Source organism: Lepisosteus platostomus, chromosome 6 (assembly GCF_059453375.1).
Source record: "Lepisosteus platostomus isolate fLepPlt1 chromosome 6, fLepPlt1.hap1, whole genome shotgun sequence".
NCBI lineage: Eukaryota > Metazoa > Chordata > Actinopteri > Semionotiformes > Lepisosteidae > Lepisosteus > Lepisosteus platostomus.
The window spans coordinates 58,045,650-58,064,100 of NC_142616.1; the positions used below are offsets into that span (position 1 = coordinate 58,045,650).

Genomic DNA, 18,451 nt, shown 5'->3' on the forward strand with positions numbered 1-18,451 from the left:
TTGACGTTTTTAGAGTTCTTGAAAATTTAAAGTTGCACTACAATGTGAAAATATTACAATAAATTAAACTTCTATACTTTATATTATCTTTAACAATTGAAACAGGCCTCTAAAAGGATGTGAAAGCATACACTACAGTAGGTATTCCTTCCATTCACGCCAAATTTCTGTATAAAAGCAGGTTCCAAATGTCATTTTAACTTCAAGAAAATATTTAAGTTATTCCTACTGTTGCATGTGCTGTCTCCATGAACAGATTTTAGTATTTCAAATCTGTAGAAAGCCCCATAAAAAATGAAATAGCATCACCATTTATTCTGTAATTTCCATCGTTTTACAAGCTCCGAGACTCCTTGTATGTCTGATTCCTCATTTCAAACACACATGAAGACTTCTTTGCAAACATTGAGCCCAGCATTGACATTTTAAACAAGGCTTGCTGATGCATGAACCGCACGAGGAGCATGATTTGACCATGTAAGAATATTTCGGTTTTGCAAAAGCATCATGATCACTAAGTGGAAAGGGCTAAAACTATGAGACACATTTTAGCTTTATGAACATATCCCAATACACCCTGAAGGTAATATTACTGGTACTGTTCAGCTTTCTAACTCATCAAACACATCCCCTAAATGAGCACTAATTACATTAGGAATTAAAATATCATGCCACACAGGTTTTTGGAGGCGGCCAAACACCAAAAATACAAAAACCTTTGAGCAAGTTGCTTTAAAGGGGTAGTGATATGTCTATTCATTATTAAATGGTAATTTACCAGCTCTAATTGTTCTGTGATACAGCATACTGGTATTCTTGATTAGCTAGTAAGTCAAATTGTTATTCATTACTGTCAGTTTGAAATCCTTAGAACATTTTTACATGTTGTTTGTCATAAACATTTCACAAAGTGAAATGTCATGACAAGCTGTGGGGAAAAAAGGTGGTTGTACAAAATGATTGGACATTCATAAACATTAAAGGATTCTTAACACATTACTGAAAAAGGAACATCTGGATGTAGTCCGAGAAGTTCTTCTCACTGTGTCACTAGTGTCAATTTTAGTTTTTGCTCTTGCAAAAAAGCTTTAGAAATCAGGTAACGTGTGTGTCTACGAACACAGTAATACTGTGCAAAGGAACAGGCAAAGCAGATAAAGCCAAAAGGCTGCGTCTCTTTCATTTCCTTTCTGCATGGAATAAACCTTTACCTGTTCCTTTACAGCCTACACATGCTGACGTTGCTCTCTACTCGAACGCTGGGAGCAGGCCAAGTTCATACTTCAACGATTCATTTCTGACACCACCTGTGAACTTTTTCTGTTCATTAAATCTACAGTGGGGACTGTGATCTTACTGTGGTTTCAGGAGAGAATCTGACACGGTTCTGATGCAACTCACAAAGTTGACATTTTAGCGCAATTTAGTGCTGGGGAAAAAGTTAACTTTCAATGAAGATCAGAAATGTGTGGGAAAAGTCCGAAATCGACAGCCTTCCAAACGTCGATTATTACAAGTCGGTTTCTTAACGCTACAGTGCTGAAACCACGTCTGGTGGTGGGGCTGCCTCTCCCACGACGGAGGTAGGAGAGGAGATCACTTCCACTTGATGTCACAGACGAGCGCGATGTGGTCGGAGGGGTGCAGGACGCTGGGCAGGGCCTGGTGTGTGGTGACCTCCTGGTGGCTGGGCATGGGGATGACCTGCTCCACCTGGAGGGCCCGAGGCTCAATGAAGATGTAGTCCAGGCACCCGTGGAAGCCGCCCACGTAGTTGGTGTAGGCTGGCTCCCCACAGGCGCTCTGCAGCTGGAAGGGGTTGCTCACGGCCAGCGGGCAGAGCTCCTCTTCTCCATTGGACGCCCAGTCCTCGTGGCTCTCGGGCACCGCGCCCTGAGTCACCAGCTGGTACATCCCCGTGGAGGGCGTGCTGTTGAAGTCCCCGGAGAAGAGCAGAGGGATGCCGGGGTGGGGTCCCGACGTCACCCAGCTCAGGTGTCGCAGGGCGATGGCCATCTGGATCAGCCGGATGTGCCCGCCTGAAAAACCGAACGATGGGATCAAAGCGTCTCTGTCTGGTTCGGCTCACACAAAAGGGGGTGGGGGTGGCTGTGGAACAGGCAGTCAATGCGCGGACGTGTTGAAATGGAAGTTATTAACTGACGTTCGGGAGGGATAACAATGACAGTCAATCTCGGATAGCTGATCACCCAACTAGCTACGAAACCGAACTCAAAACGCCTCCCTTCACACTCATCTCAAGCACTCCCACTCAGTCTGACTAGGGGTTTGATCCTCCTGCCGTGCCCAGGAGAGCAAAGCCAAACTTTTAATAATAATAATAATAATAATAATAATAATAATTCCTTCCACTTATATAGCGCTGTTCTGGACACTCCACTCAAAGTGCTTTACAGGTAATGGGGACTCCCCTCCACCACCACCAATGTGCAGCCCCACCTGGATGATGCGACAGCAGCCATAGTGCGCCAGAACGCTCACCACACACCAGCTATCAGTGGGGAGGAGAACAGAGGAACTAAGCCAATTCATAGATGAGGATTATTAGGATGCCATGATTGGTAAAGGCCAATGGGAAATTTAGCCAAGATGCTGGGGTTACACCCCTACTCTTATTGAGAAATGCCCTGGGATTTTTAATGACCACAGAGAGTCAGGACCACGGTTTCAAGTCTCATCTGAAAGACAGCGCCTTTTTACAGTATACTGTCCCTGTCACTATACTGGGGCATTAGGACCCATATAGACCGCAGGGTGAGCGCCCCCTGCTGACCCCACTAATACCTCTTCCAGCTCTCAGTGGGAGAGCAGCTGCCTTAGTTTTTCAGCAGCAGCAACCTTAGTTTTTCTCAGACTCACACCTGCAGAACTTCAGTGGGCTGCCAGTTGTGAGTTGCAGGGTGACATGGCTGCTGGCATTTCTCACCAGGTATTCCAGGCATTCACAAACCGTTCAATCTTTGGATGGTGTTGTCTCTAGTGAAAAGTATCCAGGGGCTGCGGCTGCTGTAGACATTACTCAAGCATGCCAGTTGTGCGACATTTGGAAAATGAATGAAAAAGGTGTTTGTCGGAGTTTAACTGTAATGCAGGTAAAGAGCCACTCTTAAATTGAAGGTCTCTGAAACTCATGGTGGACGGAAAGGCGCATCTTTCAAACTCACGTTACCTTTGGGGTGCCAGTACAAATGGGTGTTGGCAACACACAGCTTTCTGGAGACATCTTTCACTGACTGCAGCACAGTCACCTAAGGAGAAGAGACGAGCTTTGGTTAAAACCCCACATGCAGCCACTTTATCATCACCTGCTAACACTGTATTAATGAAGTACTACTTGTATTTACCAGCAAGGCTGATAAAAACACAAAAACGCAGATCAAGCCAACAGGTATTAACAAGGTCAAAACTCTAACATTTTTAACATGTTAGGACGTCTTTAAACATGGACTGTACTCAGAATGGGCCGGTCTCATCCCAGTGATGCAAAATAGAAACACAGGCAGTTTCAGTTAAAAGGGCTATTATTTCATTTGACTCCTTAAGATAAAAAAAAAACCTTTTTCTGAATCTGCATTACCGTACAAGCTGATGTTCTCGCGAACTCTACTGAGCTGACACTGTGAAGCAGGACAGTTTAGTGCAAAATAGCCAAGAAACCTACTTTTGTCTACAATTCAAAAAATACTATCGTTCAAGACGATGATGTGCAATCATAATTTGATGGTTGGGATTCTCCCGAGATGACATGTAAGATTACCGAGCCCAAACACAAATTACAGCACGTCACGCTGCTCTCGCTTACCTGGAGAGTCGTTGATCTCTGTATGACATTTTCCTTTAGGACTGGATTGGTGGATACCCTCTCCAACAGCTCCCGGTGCAGCGGATCGGATAGCAAAGCTTCGCTCAGCGTTATATCGTGCTGACTCAGTAGCTCAAACTTGGACCTCCTGAAGTACGTGGCTAAACCCTCGTGTTGCTTCTCCTTTAGCCTGAACACCCCGTCCATGTCGAAGGCGTCGAGGGCAGGTGACAGACTGTCCGCGAAGACGCACTTATCAACCTCCTGGAGGCAAACGATGTCCGCGTTGTAGCCGGCCAGCTCTTTCTTGATCAAACTCTGTCTGTAATCGATCTCCAAGGCGTATGGAGCGCAGTAGGGGTACAGCACGGTTTTGGAAAGTTCCGTTTGCGCATATATGTCCGCCAGAATATTGTAGGAAACCGCTCTGATCGTTGACTCGTCCGTGACCTTGTTGGTGTACAGATGTCTGTTGTCGAAAGTGCAACTACCTGGACCCGCTTCCACGGGCCCCGGAGTTACTACCTCTTTTGAAACCCCAAACCTTCCGCCGTTCCCAGGGCTGCATTTCAACTTGAGCTTTAATCCAATATCCGCATTGGACGGCGTGAATACTCGTTCATTGCCTGCCTCTATCCAGCAGTTTTCCACACCGTCTTTCTCGGCGTTTGGAGCTTTCTCCTTGTACCACGTAAACTGACAGTGCTTCAGCTCTCCAAACTCAATCACCAACTTCGTGCAGACGGGGAAGCCGGCTAAGAGTGATTTGGGGAGCTCTGCGGTGATGAACGCAGGAGGGTTTCTTTCCACTTTGTACCTGCTGTCTCCTACATGCAGAACGGCTCCATCCTGCCAGGCATCTGCATTGAGCGCGTCCTCTGCTACAAAGTCATCCATGTAGTAAAGTTTTACGACGGGTTCCTGGACTTCTGTCAGCTCCGATTTTTTCTTTTTGGACCTTTTTTCTTTAGCTTGGCCCTTGATTACGCTGTTAGCTATTCTCGACAGCGCTTTGCCGAGCTCTTCCGTCTGATCCCTCAGCATGTGCTTCTGACTGCCGTCCAGAGTGAAAGAAATGGTTATCTTGGTCTCCCACGGTACGCATCGTACTACGGCTCTTTCCATCCTTCCGAAGAACCGCCGGCCAAATCTATTTCCAGGCCCCCAGACTGATTCCCCAGTTCCAAACCAGTAAGGAGACAAGGTTTTAGAAAAACGTTGACTAATACAAGCTAGACACCTATACATCAGCGCCGGATTCTCTCTCAATCAAACTTGAAACATGGACAACTGCAACACAGTAAAACTACCATCGTTTCAAAAGTAGCAGTTTCGATACAAAAGATCGCACCAGAAAAAGCATAAATTGAATCAGGCCCGTCCGTTCATTTGTGCGACTAATAAAGAGCAGATCCACTTGAGTTATAGTTTCGTTTTAATTTAATTTTCTTTATTTTTAAATTGGCATATTGTACGTGCATCGAAAATGCGAGTATTGATTTCGCGATGAAAAGTCCAACGAGGAAGAGGCTAGGTTTATTTTTTTGTACGCTTTCCGGATAGGCGTGTAAGAAAATATGTAATGAAGAAGTTACGCAAGGTTTTTTCAAAAAGGATATTTTTTGTTTTGTTTCTCGTCGCGTGTACCAAAGTGTTAATTATTCTGTTTCTGTTTAATAACCTTCAAAACGCCTTTTTTTCAAAGCTGTGATGTGACAGTACTACATTTTGTCGCAGTACCTAGTAGGATTAGTGGCGATGGCTCTTTAAATTCATCCTGGAGGGTTGTGGGTTTATGTCCTAGTTATGATGCTCCTGTTATACTTTATTCAGATCTTTCCAGTGAAGAAGCCCGTCTATATTATCGCTACTTTACATTTTATTTTTAATTGAGAAACATATTATCATTTATTTATATTCCCTTATTAAGTAAAGAATTTAATAACAATCCAAAATATTAAAACATATAAATATCAGCTTTCCTACTAGGTTTCAGGGTTTCCAAAATACGCAGCATTGTACAGCTTTGAATAAGTAACTCCATGGTCTCCTTTCCTGGGGAATTTCTGGAGTCGTTCCCGTTGTATACAGAAAGGATTCCGTTCATTGGAGTGACAAGAATACAAATTAGTGAAAATCCTCAAATTATTTTAAATAAATATGCTCAGATATATTTGTGAAGTTTTTTTCTGTACTGTAAATAAGCATCGCCATAAATATATTAGCATTAATTTCTTCATATTTAGTACTGCAAAAAACTGTATTGTGAATATCACACTGAATCAGGATAGGAGTGGAGAATGGACTAGATGAGGCAAACACATGAAGTAAAATAAAATGGAAACTAAACTTTAAAAGAGCAACAAAAGTATTGGAGTCCCAGAAATAATGAATAAGAAGAGCTACATTTTTTTCTAAAAAGGCAACTTCATTTTTCTTTGCCTCACAGAACTGGGAGAAGGGTCTGGAAAATTTCAAGTGTTCTCGTAAAACATTAGGATCTTGACATAGTTCTGTATGTGCATAGGCATAGGATCTGCCATTAGTTCTAAATATTAGACCATTCAGGCAAGCCTTTCATTGTGTATGTCATTATGAATCTTTTGAAAAACACTTTAATAAATGCATAGAAATTTGAAATGTATGAATAAAATTTAACTTCCAAATAACTAAATTAAACCCTCAATCTGGACTTTTACAAATAAATATTTAGCTTTTAAATGTTCCAGTTAAATCCAACATCTCGTTTGGTGAAATAGAATATAAGTGCAATACATTCACATTATTGAATGTTATCTGGAAAATGACAATCTTTTTAGTAGCAGTTGCACAGACATTATTGTACAGACATGACGGAAGCTGGAAGGTTGCTGGTTCAAATCCCATGGATGGCAGAGGTATCCTACTCTGTTGGGCCCCTGAGCAAGGCCCTTAACCCCAACTGCTCCAGGGGCACTGTATAAATGGCTGACCCTGCGCTCTGATACCAAGTTTCTCTCTCCCCGTCTGTGTGCCTGTGTGTCTCATGGAGAGCAAGCTGGGGTATGCGAAAAGACAAATTCCTAATGCAAGAAATTGTATATGGCCAATAAAGTGATCTCTGATACAAGCTATCCACCTGTGATTCACTGGTCTACAGATGCTGTCTTGTGAGATTCTGTACCACACCTGGGTGCCCAAGTCATCCCAGCTCATTCCAAAACTGTTAAAAGAGGCTGAACGGTTGACAAGTGTCTCCACAGCACAAGTGTCACATTCTCACCTCGCAAGAAAGCTGTTGTCCGATGAGCAGCATGAGGATGCCATTGTCCTGCTACAGTAGTGTCACAACATTACTCACGGCAAGTGACCTGCAGTGAGCGATTGGCCTTATTTAAAATAGGGATGAGTAGATGTTAATTCCACGCTTCAGAGCCAAAAGAAAGCGAAAAAAACATGTTGTCTGCTGCACATTCTTTAGGTTTAATACATCCAGCCATTTCTAACACTCTTACCCATATTAGACAGGTACAGTACAGGTCATTGGGAAAGCTGGAGCACAGTCCAGCATGCAACAGGTGCAAGGGGGGTTAAAGGATGCCAGTCCATTGCAGGGCACCCACAGCCTCAAGCACACACACACTCACACCAGGATCATTTCTGAAGAAGCCTGTTAACCTACAAATATGTCTGTGAGAGGAAGCCTATGTAAACACAGGGGGAACATACAAACTCCATGCAGATAGCAGCCCAGGCATTAAACCTTGGTACTCTGTGCTGAGAGGCAGCGATGCTTACTACTGCGCCACAGTGTCACTGTATAGGTTTATTATATCTACAATATGTTATCTAAAATACATTGCTACCACAGAATACTTCAGTACAAAAATAATTTCTAAGTAGACATTTTGGCATTTTCAAGTTTATTAGTCAAAACCAAATACCTATGTGTTGTTAAGGTAGTATTAACATGGCTATATACCATATTGGCAATATACTATAATAAGTTTCCCAGACATTTGCATTTTTAAATGTTTTATTAAACAGCTAATGTTAATATGTACTGACAACGAGTTTTCAGATACAGCACTTGGAACTCATAAAATCTTCCATCTCTGTCAGCCAGTCTATAAATTACACAGTGCTAATGCTTTTGATGGTTAAATTGATATGAGTCACTGGCATGCTAAAAACATTAAGGTTAAACAGCAAAAGGATGTTCTTGTTTGAACACTAATTGTGTCAGACATGTGTGTTAAATAGCTGATTAACAGGCAGCCTTCCGTGAATTACTTTCACTACAGCAGGTTCAGTGGTCATCTGTATAAGACAATAAAGTGCTAGAAGATGAAAAAATATATTATTTTATCACCTTCTGTAACAGTAAGGTAATATAATCCTGACAGGAACTCTCTTCTGTAGTTTTACAACGATAAAGATGATGAACATCACCAATGATACCCGGGACTAATCAAAGACAGATACTTCAGTGTTTCTTGTAAGTTTACAGACATTGAAAGAATTGCATGAAGATGCCTTCGAATGGTTCCTCTTGATGCTCCTTTGATAGCACTCTTCACTGGACGGCACAGATTCTGCCGTCCCTGTGGTTGCTAGGCAACTGTCGTGAGTTTGGTGTAATTTCCCCCGGTGTCCTAGTGCTAGCCACCTCTTTGCAGTGCTTTATTCACCTCTCTTCTTCAATCGGAACACGCTTAAGGGCGACTGCAGATCGGCGTGCTCCCATGCGGCCGTCTCCGTATCCTGTTTGTGCTCCATGCACCACGCCAGTAGATATTTCTGAGTTAGCGCACCCAGGAGGATGGTGTCTGGGGAGACTTTGGCCTAAGCTCTCCGGGGCATGCTAACTTGTGGACCCATACCTGTGTGAAGTACAGCCAGGCGAATCAGCTCGGCTTTTTCCTTTGTAACACGATGGGAGCTCTGTAGCCAATTGCTACATGCTTGCCTGTGGGTCTGCCGGCCACGGTGGCGACTTCACTGAGACGTATTGCCTCCTATAAGCTGTCCTTGTCTGTGCGGGCTGTTTCGGGGCTGCGGGGGAAATAGACAGTCTTGTGCTCTTCGTATCGGTCGATGGACTTGAGGTGCACCACCATGTGCAGGGCGTAAGCCAGCACTAAGAGCAGGATGAGAGATGTGATGAGGCCCATGAGGATGGCGGGGGTGAAGAAGGTGGTACAGTCACTGGCAGACGCAAACTCACCCGACTGCACGTTGAAGGCTTGGATCTGTGTTGAGAAAAGAGAAAAATAAGTTACAAAACATCTGCCCGGTCATACAGTATGTCCTCTTTTAAGGTCTCTCGCCCTGGCCCTGGAGAGGTTTTATAGATAACCCTAAATCACCACTTGCTCTTTCTGAAGACTGGGGATACTTATAAGTTACAGGTCAACGAAACAGGTGATTTGTTTATTTTGGGAAACTCTGGTCCATTAGCACTGAAGACTTATGTTTGAGATGAACAAGTTCAACAAACCACAGCCAGATGATGCCAGAAGTTGCCCTCTGGCCTCCTACCCCTCACAAATGTTGCGCAAGAAAAAAAAGGAAGAAAACATTTGTGCCCCTAAATCTTTCAAAACTGTAATTCAATCAATCCAGCGCATTGCCTCATGTGTGTTGCTGCATAGGTGCTGTTATATTAGCAATACGTTTGTCCTGGGTCACCAAGGAGGGATTCATTTAAAGCAAGAGAATGCCTTTTAGGAAGAAAATGTTTGCAAGCAAGTCAGCAGAGGGAAAACTTTTGATATACCGTACAGTGTCTTCAAACAGGTCAAAAACAGCTCTAACTAACCCATCCATCTGTTTTCTAACCACTTCACCCAATACAGGGTAACAAGCCTATTCTGGCAAGCAATAGGTGCAAGGCAGACACAAACATGCACACACACACACACACACACACACACACACACACACACACACACACACACACACACACACACACACACACACACACCATGTCTCCCAGAAGTTAATTTATTTTCCAGCATGTTTTGGGCTGAGCGAGGACACTGAAGCACCCATAGGAGACCCACATGAGCACATGACTGCACAAAATTACCACAGATTCCTCAATTGAAATCCTCTCTCATGTCTTCAATAAAGAGCAAGCCAATTCTCTGTCAAGGTAAAACTTGTCGGCGTACCTGGAAGTCGGTGAAGGTGATGTGCCAGTGTACTGAAGTGTCGCTGTTAGAGATGGGAACCAGCAGGGTGTCGTATTTCTGTAGGCTGCTGACATGCTGGCAGTGGTATGAATAGGTGGCTGGGGCATACACCTCAGTGGCATTGAAGGTGGCATCCAGTGTCCAGTTATAATGAAGGTGTACTGTGTCCAGCGAGAACCAGTTCTGTCCAGCTGACTCGTAGAGTGTGTTGGACATCTGTAGTCTGTATGGGAGGACATTTGAGACAGGGGGTCAAAAGGAAGCCCATTCCAGCATGGGCAGTAGAGCAGTAGAGTTCATTATGGGCAATAAAATGACTCTGTTCATTATTTTCCACAACACACAAGATCAGTTAAATTTTTTGGAAGAAAAGTAAACGTCGCTTTTCTTGGGATTGAGACAAGAACGAGGTGTTGATCCAAAAGTAATCTTTGAAAACAAGTCATGTCTTAATCTGAGCAGTGATGCTGTTTCTTTCTCATATATGGAATATGTAATCCCAGGTGGTCTCTTTTTTTACATACTGTAGACTCAAGCCTTCCACAAATGATCATTACTGTCAGTACATTCAACCATGTGTGTTATTGAAGAGCAACAAACATACCTTATGACAAGGCCTTTGAGATCTTCCACATCACCATACCTCAGAGAGAGTCTGTAGCCAAAATTCAGATTGTGATTATTAAAGTACAATGAATGTTAACAGAGTGAATATAATATAAAACATATAGACATTATATTTAACTACTTACAAATATTAACATCTAATACACAGCGAGAGAGCATATATTGTAGTTACATAGGATGCTATATATTGTAGTTTACAGTAGTTGTGTTTGTCTGAGAGCAATTGATAGTTTAATGACTTATCTTGTCTTTCACTATTGTAATTGTGCCAAATGTTGACATGACTGTTGCTGTTACTAAGGGTTTTAGACGGCAACATTCTCACATTTTACATGCTTGTTGGTCTGTTTCGACATAAAAAAGTGTTTGTTATGCATTTGTACAGGATTTATTAGAACGTAGATTTTCTCTCAATTCATGTGTAAAGAACAGAGATGTGTTCAGAACACATTCCAATTAATAGAAAAGTCTGTATGCTTTAAAAAAACAACCTATAGACATTTTTCAGATTTAATTTTTCAATCAATTGACATAAGAAACGGTAGTTTGTGAATTTTTGTCCCAGACTTAATTTTGTTTTCATTTCTGGTATACTGTGATGTGCATTCTTTGGTTCCTGTGATAGGATATGTATAAAGTGGTCCTACGTTTGCACGTGAAGTGTAAACCCTGCTGGTACTAGAGAAGAAAAACCTTTCCATACAGTAAACCCTCACTTTAACAGACTTCACTTTGACAGGCTTCGTATTTAAGGGACAAAATCTACCAAAGTGGGATTTTATCTGTTAAATCAGAAACACAATAATGGTGAAAGTACAAGGTACAAGTAAAATACAAAAAACAAGGTAAAACTAAATACTACAGAGGTATAAATTTCAGGAATGTTAATAGTGTCCTACAGGGGTAGGTCAATTGCTTTCAATGGGTGTTTTTTGTGTTTCATATATTTCAATGAATTTTAAACAGTGTATTTATGACAAATGAAGTGAAGAGCACAGAAATAATTTTCACTGACTGTGTTGATTGCAGTTGTTAAAAAACAAGTCAACAGATCCAGAAAGCATATACTATATATATATACTGTTTACATATTGTTTCTCTTAAAATAGTGTGTTTTGGGGCTGAAAAAAATGTAATTTGTGATTTATTAAACTGAGGTTTTACTGTCGTTTTGTTTCACAACAGGTGTGTTTGTTGGTCAACCGATTGGCATAAAGCTCTTAGAGTCCTTGAAGGAGCTGGGAAGGGAGAACCTGGAGGAGGCTGAACTGCTCCTGCACCCTTCCTGCAAACAGGGGTGCTGGGCATGGCTGGGCATAGCCCAGGGCATGGCTGAAGCCTAAGTGCCAGGGGACAACTGGGATTGTGTTCACATTATGCTGTCTGTGGTGTACAGCACCTTCTCTGTGAATGGATGAAGAAGAATACAGTCCTACATAAGACCCAGACTCCCCCAAACTCACCCACCCTCTACCCAGCACATGCACAGAAATAGGTTGTCCTCAGATGCTTTAAGTGATCCTGCCATTAACTTACATGGCTTTATCTTTGCTACAGGTGGAGCCTTTGGTGTCCACTGTAGCATCAGGACCAAACGTCTTCTCTGTCAGATCCACAAATGTGTGGTTTTTGTACTTAATCACCAGCTTCTTAGCCCTGAAGAGAATGCAGATTTTCCCACTGAAGGCCACACTCAGTGGGGAATAGGGGGTTGAACTTGAGGACTGCAGAAGCTTCCTTCTTGTGCTGGGAGGGGCAAGAGTTTGCCAACCTGAAGGCTGAATGGAGAAGGGGGGGGGAAGGGGGTAGGTAAAGGGGAAAAGGGATTGAGAGAGAAAGGAATTAGTTTAGCTCACTGGATCCATCTAGGATCAGCTCAGGGTTTACATTTCAGTCCTGCAGGTTCATAAAATAAGATGGACAAGCATTGAAATAGTGATTAATGGACAAACTATTCTGATCAGGTTCAGTATTATTATAATTATCTGATGCAAAGTACGACATGAAATGAATTGCATCCAGTCAGGAATAAACAAGAATCTCTGTAGATGGTCACACTGGCTCAATAAAGCAGTCTTACCTGCAGGGTTTTTCGTGGTGGGATTTCTGCTGTAGGCAAGTAACTCTCACTTGCAGAGGCACCGTTGAGCTGTATTTCCACTGCTTCTGAAAGTGCAAAGGGAAAGTTTCTTTTATTTCTTTTTATTTTTTATGATCGGACAATGAACTCTGCCTACATGCAATTGATTCCATCCCATAAAATATAGTTAAGTTATTCTCCAGCTCTGAACTCAGCTAAGTATTGAAAAAATAATTCAATCCAAAAGCCCTAATGTGCTATTTATTTATCAATTTCAACACATGAAATCATACACTGCCTGCATTCAGTTTGCTAGAGGATCCCATCCATATACCTGTGCTCCAGGTGGGTTTCCTCCAGGTGCTCTGTTTTCCTTTTATAGTCTAAAACCATACTGGTAGGTTAATTGGCTTCTGGGAAAATTGGCTCCGGTGTAACTTTTTGTGTTTGTGTCTACTGTATGTGTGCCCTGCAATGGATTGGCATCGTATCTATGGTGTACCCTGCCTTGCCTTGCACCTGATAAATTCTTACTCCCCTGCAACCCTGTACTGGATAAAGCACCTGGATGTGAAAATGGATGGATATATTTGTGATTTTTTTTGTGCTTTGCATTTTTGCTTTTCCAGCATCTATGCTATACAGAGAATAATTGCAAAGTTGTTCCAGCAGAAATAACTCACCATTTCTAAGACTGATGGTGTGGTATGAGGGAGCCTGTGAGCTGTGAACAAGAAATGGAAATATTACATTTCTACTAAATGTTTCAGAAAAGATTCCACTACACTTCAATACTTCAGAAACTTTCGTGATTGTTTTTTTAAAGACACCATGTCAAATACAAGTGCCTGCTTCAAGATCAGTGCCCTGGCCAGAACAAGAGAAAGATCATTCAGAATAGAAAAATGGAGAATCAAAGGTTTGTGGATATGCAGAACATAAAACCAAACTACACGATTTTTCAGAGTCTTTCAATAGAGATGACAACAAGCAATTGAGTAATAAGAGCTGAAATGTCTCTCCTCCATTTGTTCCTTTCATTATAGTCTTGTGTCCAAAGTGCACAATTTTGACAACTGTGACAGTGCAACTGGATCTGCTCGAATCCAGATCACAAGGGCTTTTTCAGAGTGCACACTGCTGACTTTATGTCCACTTCTGTTTTCTTGTCATGATGTTTCAACACAGACATGGAGGTTTCAAAGTGAAAGACTAAGCACATGGGGAAGAGAAATAGACCTGAAAAGGTGCGATACTGACAACTGCTGGTTTATATTTAAGCCACCTGTTTACTGAATAAAGCTGTGCAAAAGCCGTTCATACGATGCTAAAAGATGAAGAAAATAAAAGGAAAATTCAGTGATTCTTGGTGGTCCACAGACATCAGGATGCTTTATCTGAGATTTATGCTACATGATCTAATAAGTACATTGTAGATTCCTAGTTATCAATTTTATCCATGTGATCCATCTAGCTGAATTTTGATAACACGTCAGTAATATAATCATTGCCGGTGCTGGTTAAGAAGATACGGATTTGGGTAAAAAAAATTATCTTTTGCCTAGTGTTGGGTGCATCAATAACACAAAGTTATTCCTATAGCACCATTAAGCAGCTTCACAGAAAGATGATAAAAATACATTGTTTTCCAACCTGACCTCATGGTGATTTCCTCAACAGTGGCGGATTATCCTAAGACGTACCGTTAAAACATCTAATCGCCACCATAATGCCAGATAAAATGAGCTTAGCGAAGGAGACACTAAGACCTGATTATTAGTATTAGTCTGGAGTATCTGGTATCTCATTCCTTGACTTAGGAGCCCAGAGCAGTCTGCAGGCAGCCCAGCTGTCTGCGGTGCATGGGGCCGAGTGGCTGGGGAGCAGGAGGCTCTAGCTGGGTCAGTGTGGAACGTGATGGAGCTGAACACTCTGGCAATGCAGAGAATAAACAGGATTCATACTGTTTATTTATCATACAGACGTCTCCTTTGGTGTGTTTTGTAGTGCCCTGTAGTTACTCTGTTAGTGGGTACTGGTTTTAAAGATCATGTCTGGAATCTGAACTCTACATTTAGGCTGAAATAAAAGCATTTAGCACTGCATGAATTTTAATAGGAATATTAGCCTGGTTGCTCAGTTTCCTTATAGCAGCTCCACATTGAACAGGAAATGAGATGACAAAAAAGCGATTTTTGAATCTGATACTACCTCGGTCTAATAAGTACTATATGGATTCTGACATTTCTAATAGTAAAAAAAATGCTACTTAAACACCTTTCCTGAGGGTTGTGGCTGAAACCAAATGGTGGAGATAAATTCATTCATAAAAATAATAATTATTGTATGTAATAATAATTACAAATGCACCTGGCATCTGCTTTTACTTTTACAGATGCTTTCTTATAACTGAATGAGGAAAAACCCAGTGCATTTTTTTGTAGGTATGTACCATTCATAAATTGTTGCATGACCTAGACTGCAGAAAAGACAGCCCTATCCTGTGGAGGCGATGGTGTGTGACACTCGGAATCAATCCTTGTTTTCTGGGTAAATCCCTCCCTTTTGTTATCATGCCAAAACTTGGAAGTCACTTCAGTGCATCGCTTGAATCTGTTGTAGTACCTGGGCAACTCTCCTTCTCTCGGGCTGCAGAGAGGGACAGTGCATTTATATAATCAAACGACCCAAAGAGAGTGAGTCACCCACCTCTCATTATCCATCATGCATGCTCTGATATGGAGCTACTGTAGAATTAAATGTGTCTTCATAGTCTTCTGCTCCACTGCTTAGCGCTGTGGTGCTGCACCAAATCCGATAATGCAAGATTAAAACCATGACAAGCCCACACTGCCCTGCATGTTGCCACATCTGTGCTGGGCTAATGCAGATAGGCTAAATAGCCACAATACCTTCTGGGCAGTATGTCACTAATTACAATTCAGATTTATCTGTCTGAACAGTCTGAAGCTGGAAAATATTGCTTTTGGTGGGGATGACACAACCTGAATTCAGAGCTGATAAAACGGAAGTCTCTTGCTTGCAAGACTCTGTAATGCTGTGGATATTTAAACATCCAACTTTTGAAAAAAAGTTTTTGGTAAAGAATGGTAGACACAGATGTATATTTGATTTAAAAAAGGTTGGGAAGTTTGGAAAAAGGTTTGGGAAGTTTTCACTCTTTTTACAATACCACTTGCCTTTTTTAGGTGAAAGATGGCGTTTCTATTTTGTGCTGTTTTAACAGCACCTTGAAAAGCTATTGGCAGCCCTCTGATTTATAAAGGGAAGCCTCACTTATCTTTCTCTGCTTTTCTCTTTCTGTTGGAAATTTGTAATTTACGTCCAGTTTACGTCCAGTAGTCCAGTGTAGGTTTTACAACGGTACATAAGAGAAATCAAATTTGCTAGAACCTTTGTTTCTTCACTGCTGTTAAGTGTAACCATCCTCTGTTTTAAAAACATGTCCAGAACCAATTATTTTTTAATTACTAAAAAGTGCATGTATGAACTAAGACCTAAGACCATAGGGAAAGTAATAACCTGACTTATTTGTCTGTTTGATATGAAATAACATCTTCATGCATGTTGTCAAGTTTGTTGTTGAAGAATTGCAGACCATTAGCCTGCATAGTGGCATTTGGAAGCTTCATTATATTGACAGTCAACTATACTGTATGTTCATACAAGTTTATAGACTAGCTATTTTCTATAGGTATGGAAAATATTATTGTTGGTGGAGGTGACTAAGCAGACCAGGTGGTCCATTCATTCATGGATGTTGTGATTGGGTACATTAATAGGATGTTGTCTCAAACTGCAGTGGTAACTTTCACAGCCATATCAAAAATCAAATTATGTCCAACAGTCTTGATGCCCATAGTCGAAGATCATGGGCCACCCAAAACAGAAAAAACATCAGTGTTCTCTTAACATTTTCAAATGTAATTAATCATATCATCCAATTTATCTCACAGGAAGAAACTATTCCTAAAGGATCAGGTCTTATAAACTCCACAATAATCAAAACAAACCAAAAAAATAACAAAATTCCCAAAGGCCATGTTCCTGCATTCTTTTGTAAATTTCATCAAGTTCATAAGAAGGTTTTATCTATAATTCATTACACAGTAAGGGGATTTTAAATTTTACATGAAAAAATCTTCTAATATAGCAATTAAAGGAGAATTAACTATTATTAAGCCTACTATTGTGTGCCATAAGTAACAGAGCTATCATTTTAACCGTACATTTCATCATAATTGTATATTCAGATTAACAACATCTGTTTCTTTTATGATACGTTTCATCATTTTTTTCTGTCGATCATGATAGGACAGAGGAATGGGTCATTGTGTCTCAAAGAATTAAGAAATGATCTCTTGCTAAGACATCATTGATAGTGACAGGTTTTCACATTTGTTGTCTCTAAATACCTATAGGAATGACCTGAAGATCATTAGATAACAACTCAGTACTATTCTGGCTTGTGTCACTTTCAATTATGATGTAGTGGACAAGGATTTATCTTGCGAACTGATTCCCACAAACATTGTATTTCTCTCATCTATTTAACAATTATATAAAACTTTTATTTTATATCACGCCTTTAAAAGTGGCCTCTCAAAGCACTATATGGTGAGAGACAAAAGGCACACAATGAGAGAAGACAGAAGATTTACACAATGACAATAAGGGTTTGGAATTCTGTAGGAAAGCTAAGGGGGAGACACAGAACCGGTCAAATAAAAGCCAATGTAAAGAAGAAGGTTTCACTTTTCAGTTTTTCATTCAAATTAGTTTAAAAGTTTAAACTAAAAAAAGAACAATCTCCGAAATTGCATAAGTGAAGAAAACTCAGTGCAATAACTAGGCTTTGGCTTTCCACTTTACAAATATGGTTTAAAGCATTAAAACGTGCAAGAGAATGCAAAAGACATTGTAATTTGAATGATGTAAAATCCCCTACTGTTTCCTGCAGTTAGCATACAAATGGATTCACTTACCTCTCTTCCACCAAAGCAGGCACCTGATCATATGACTGTGATAGCTGTAGAAAAACAAATAATATTAAAAGAAATATCATAAGTGTCTGGTGTTTTTCCATGGAGACGACCAGATGAAACTGCCACAGATGAAGGCTGCTTCATAATCTGCTCTGATAATATAGCCTAAACCTGAGCTCGCCGACTGACACAGCCAGCAGCCAATAGAAACAGGAGAGACAGGATAATCATGTATCACAGTCACACTCACCCACACACACACACGAACATGGCTTTTGGCCAACCCTGAAAATACTGCTTCGCTCCGTTTCACCTTCCTCACACAACCCTCTTTTTAAATGAAGGGCACCTATAATGGCACAGTAACCAATTGAATTCTTCAGCTAGGCTGAAGCAGGCATTTGACATTTTCAGAGAGAGAAATAAAAATATGGTAATGTGACCTACATTCTCACTACACTGGCTCAATAATTGAAATTAATTCACTAGAGATATGTGTGTTACCCACGGAAAAGCTATAAGTGGAACAAGATTGTCTAATGAAGTGGAATGAAAATGTTGCAAAACAAGACTGAGGGAATTACATTCTCCAAACACTGCTTTTCCACGCCTTTAAATGCACAACAGCATTGCACATTTCAAAGCACTGCAAAATGTGTGTCTCAATACCACAAATGTGAGACATACCAAATCATACCAAAGTATTCTACAGCACCTTTGAACTCCTCTCACATACACA

The 18,451-nt window shown here is 41.1% G+C and overlaps 2 protein-coding genes across 3 annotated transcripts; both read right to left on the reverse strand.

Moving 5' to 3' along the window:
- Positions 1 to 290: 290 nt before the first annotated feature.
- pde12 (phosphodiesterase 12) lies at positions 291 to 5,259 on the reverse strand. Its single transcript, XM_088636601.1, has 3 exons — positions 3,824 to 5,259; positions 3,191 to 3,269; positions 291 to 2,039 (listed from the first exon to the last, which is right to left on the reverse strand). The coding sequence occupies exons 1-3, from the start codon at positions 5,069 to 5,071 to the stop codon at positions 1,597 to 1,599; spliced, it is 1,770 nt and encodes a 589-aa protein (XP_088492727.1). The 5' UTR covers positions 5,072 to 5,259; the 3' UTR covers positions 291 to 1,596.
- Positions 5,260 to 7,820: 2,561 nt separating this feature from the next.
- Positions 7,821 to 17,915, reverse strand: atp6ap1la (ATPase H+ transporting accessory protein 1 like a). Of its 2 annotated transcripts, none has more exons than XM_088636604.1 (7): positions 17,713 to 17,915; positions 13,390 to 13,430; positions 12,707 to 12,789; positions 12,163 to 12,404; positions 10,604 to 10,654; positions 9,979 to 10,222; positions 7,821 to 9,054 (listed from the first exon to the last, which is right to left on the reverse strand). In XM_088636604.1, the coding sequence occupies exons 1-7, from the start codon at positions 17,811 to 17,813 to the stop codon at positions 8,821 to 8,823; spliced, it is 996 nt and encodes a 331-aa protein (XP_088492730.1). In that variant the 5' UTR covers positions 17,814 to 17,915; the 3' UTR covers positions 7,821 to 8,820. The 2 variants fall into 2 exon arrangements, with proteins under 2 accessions (XP_088492730.1, XP_088492729.1); XM_088636603.1 differs by having other exon boundaries at positions 12,707 to 12,792; positions 17,713 to 17,914.
- Positions 17,916 to 18,451: the final 536 nt, after the last annotated feature.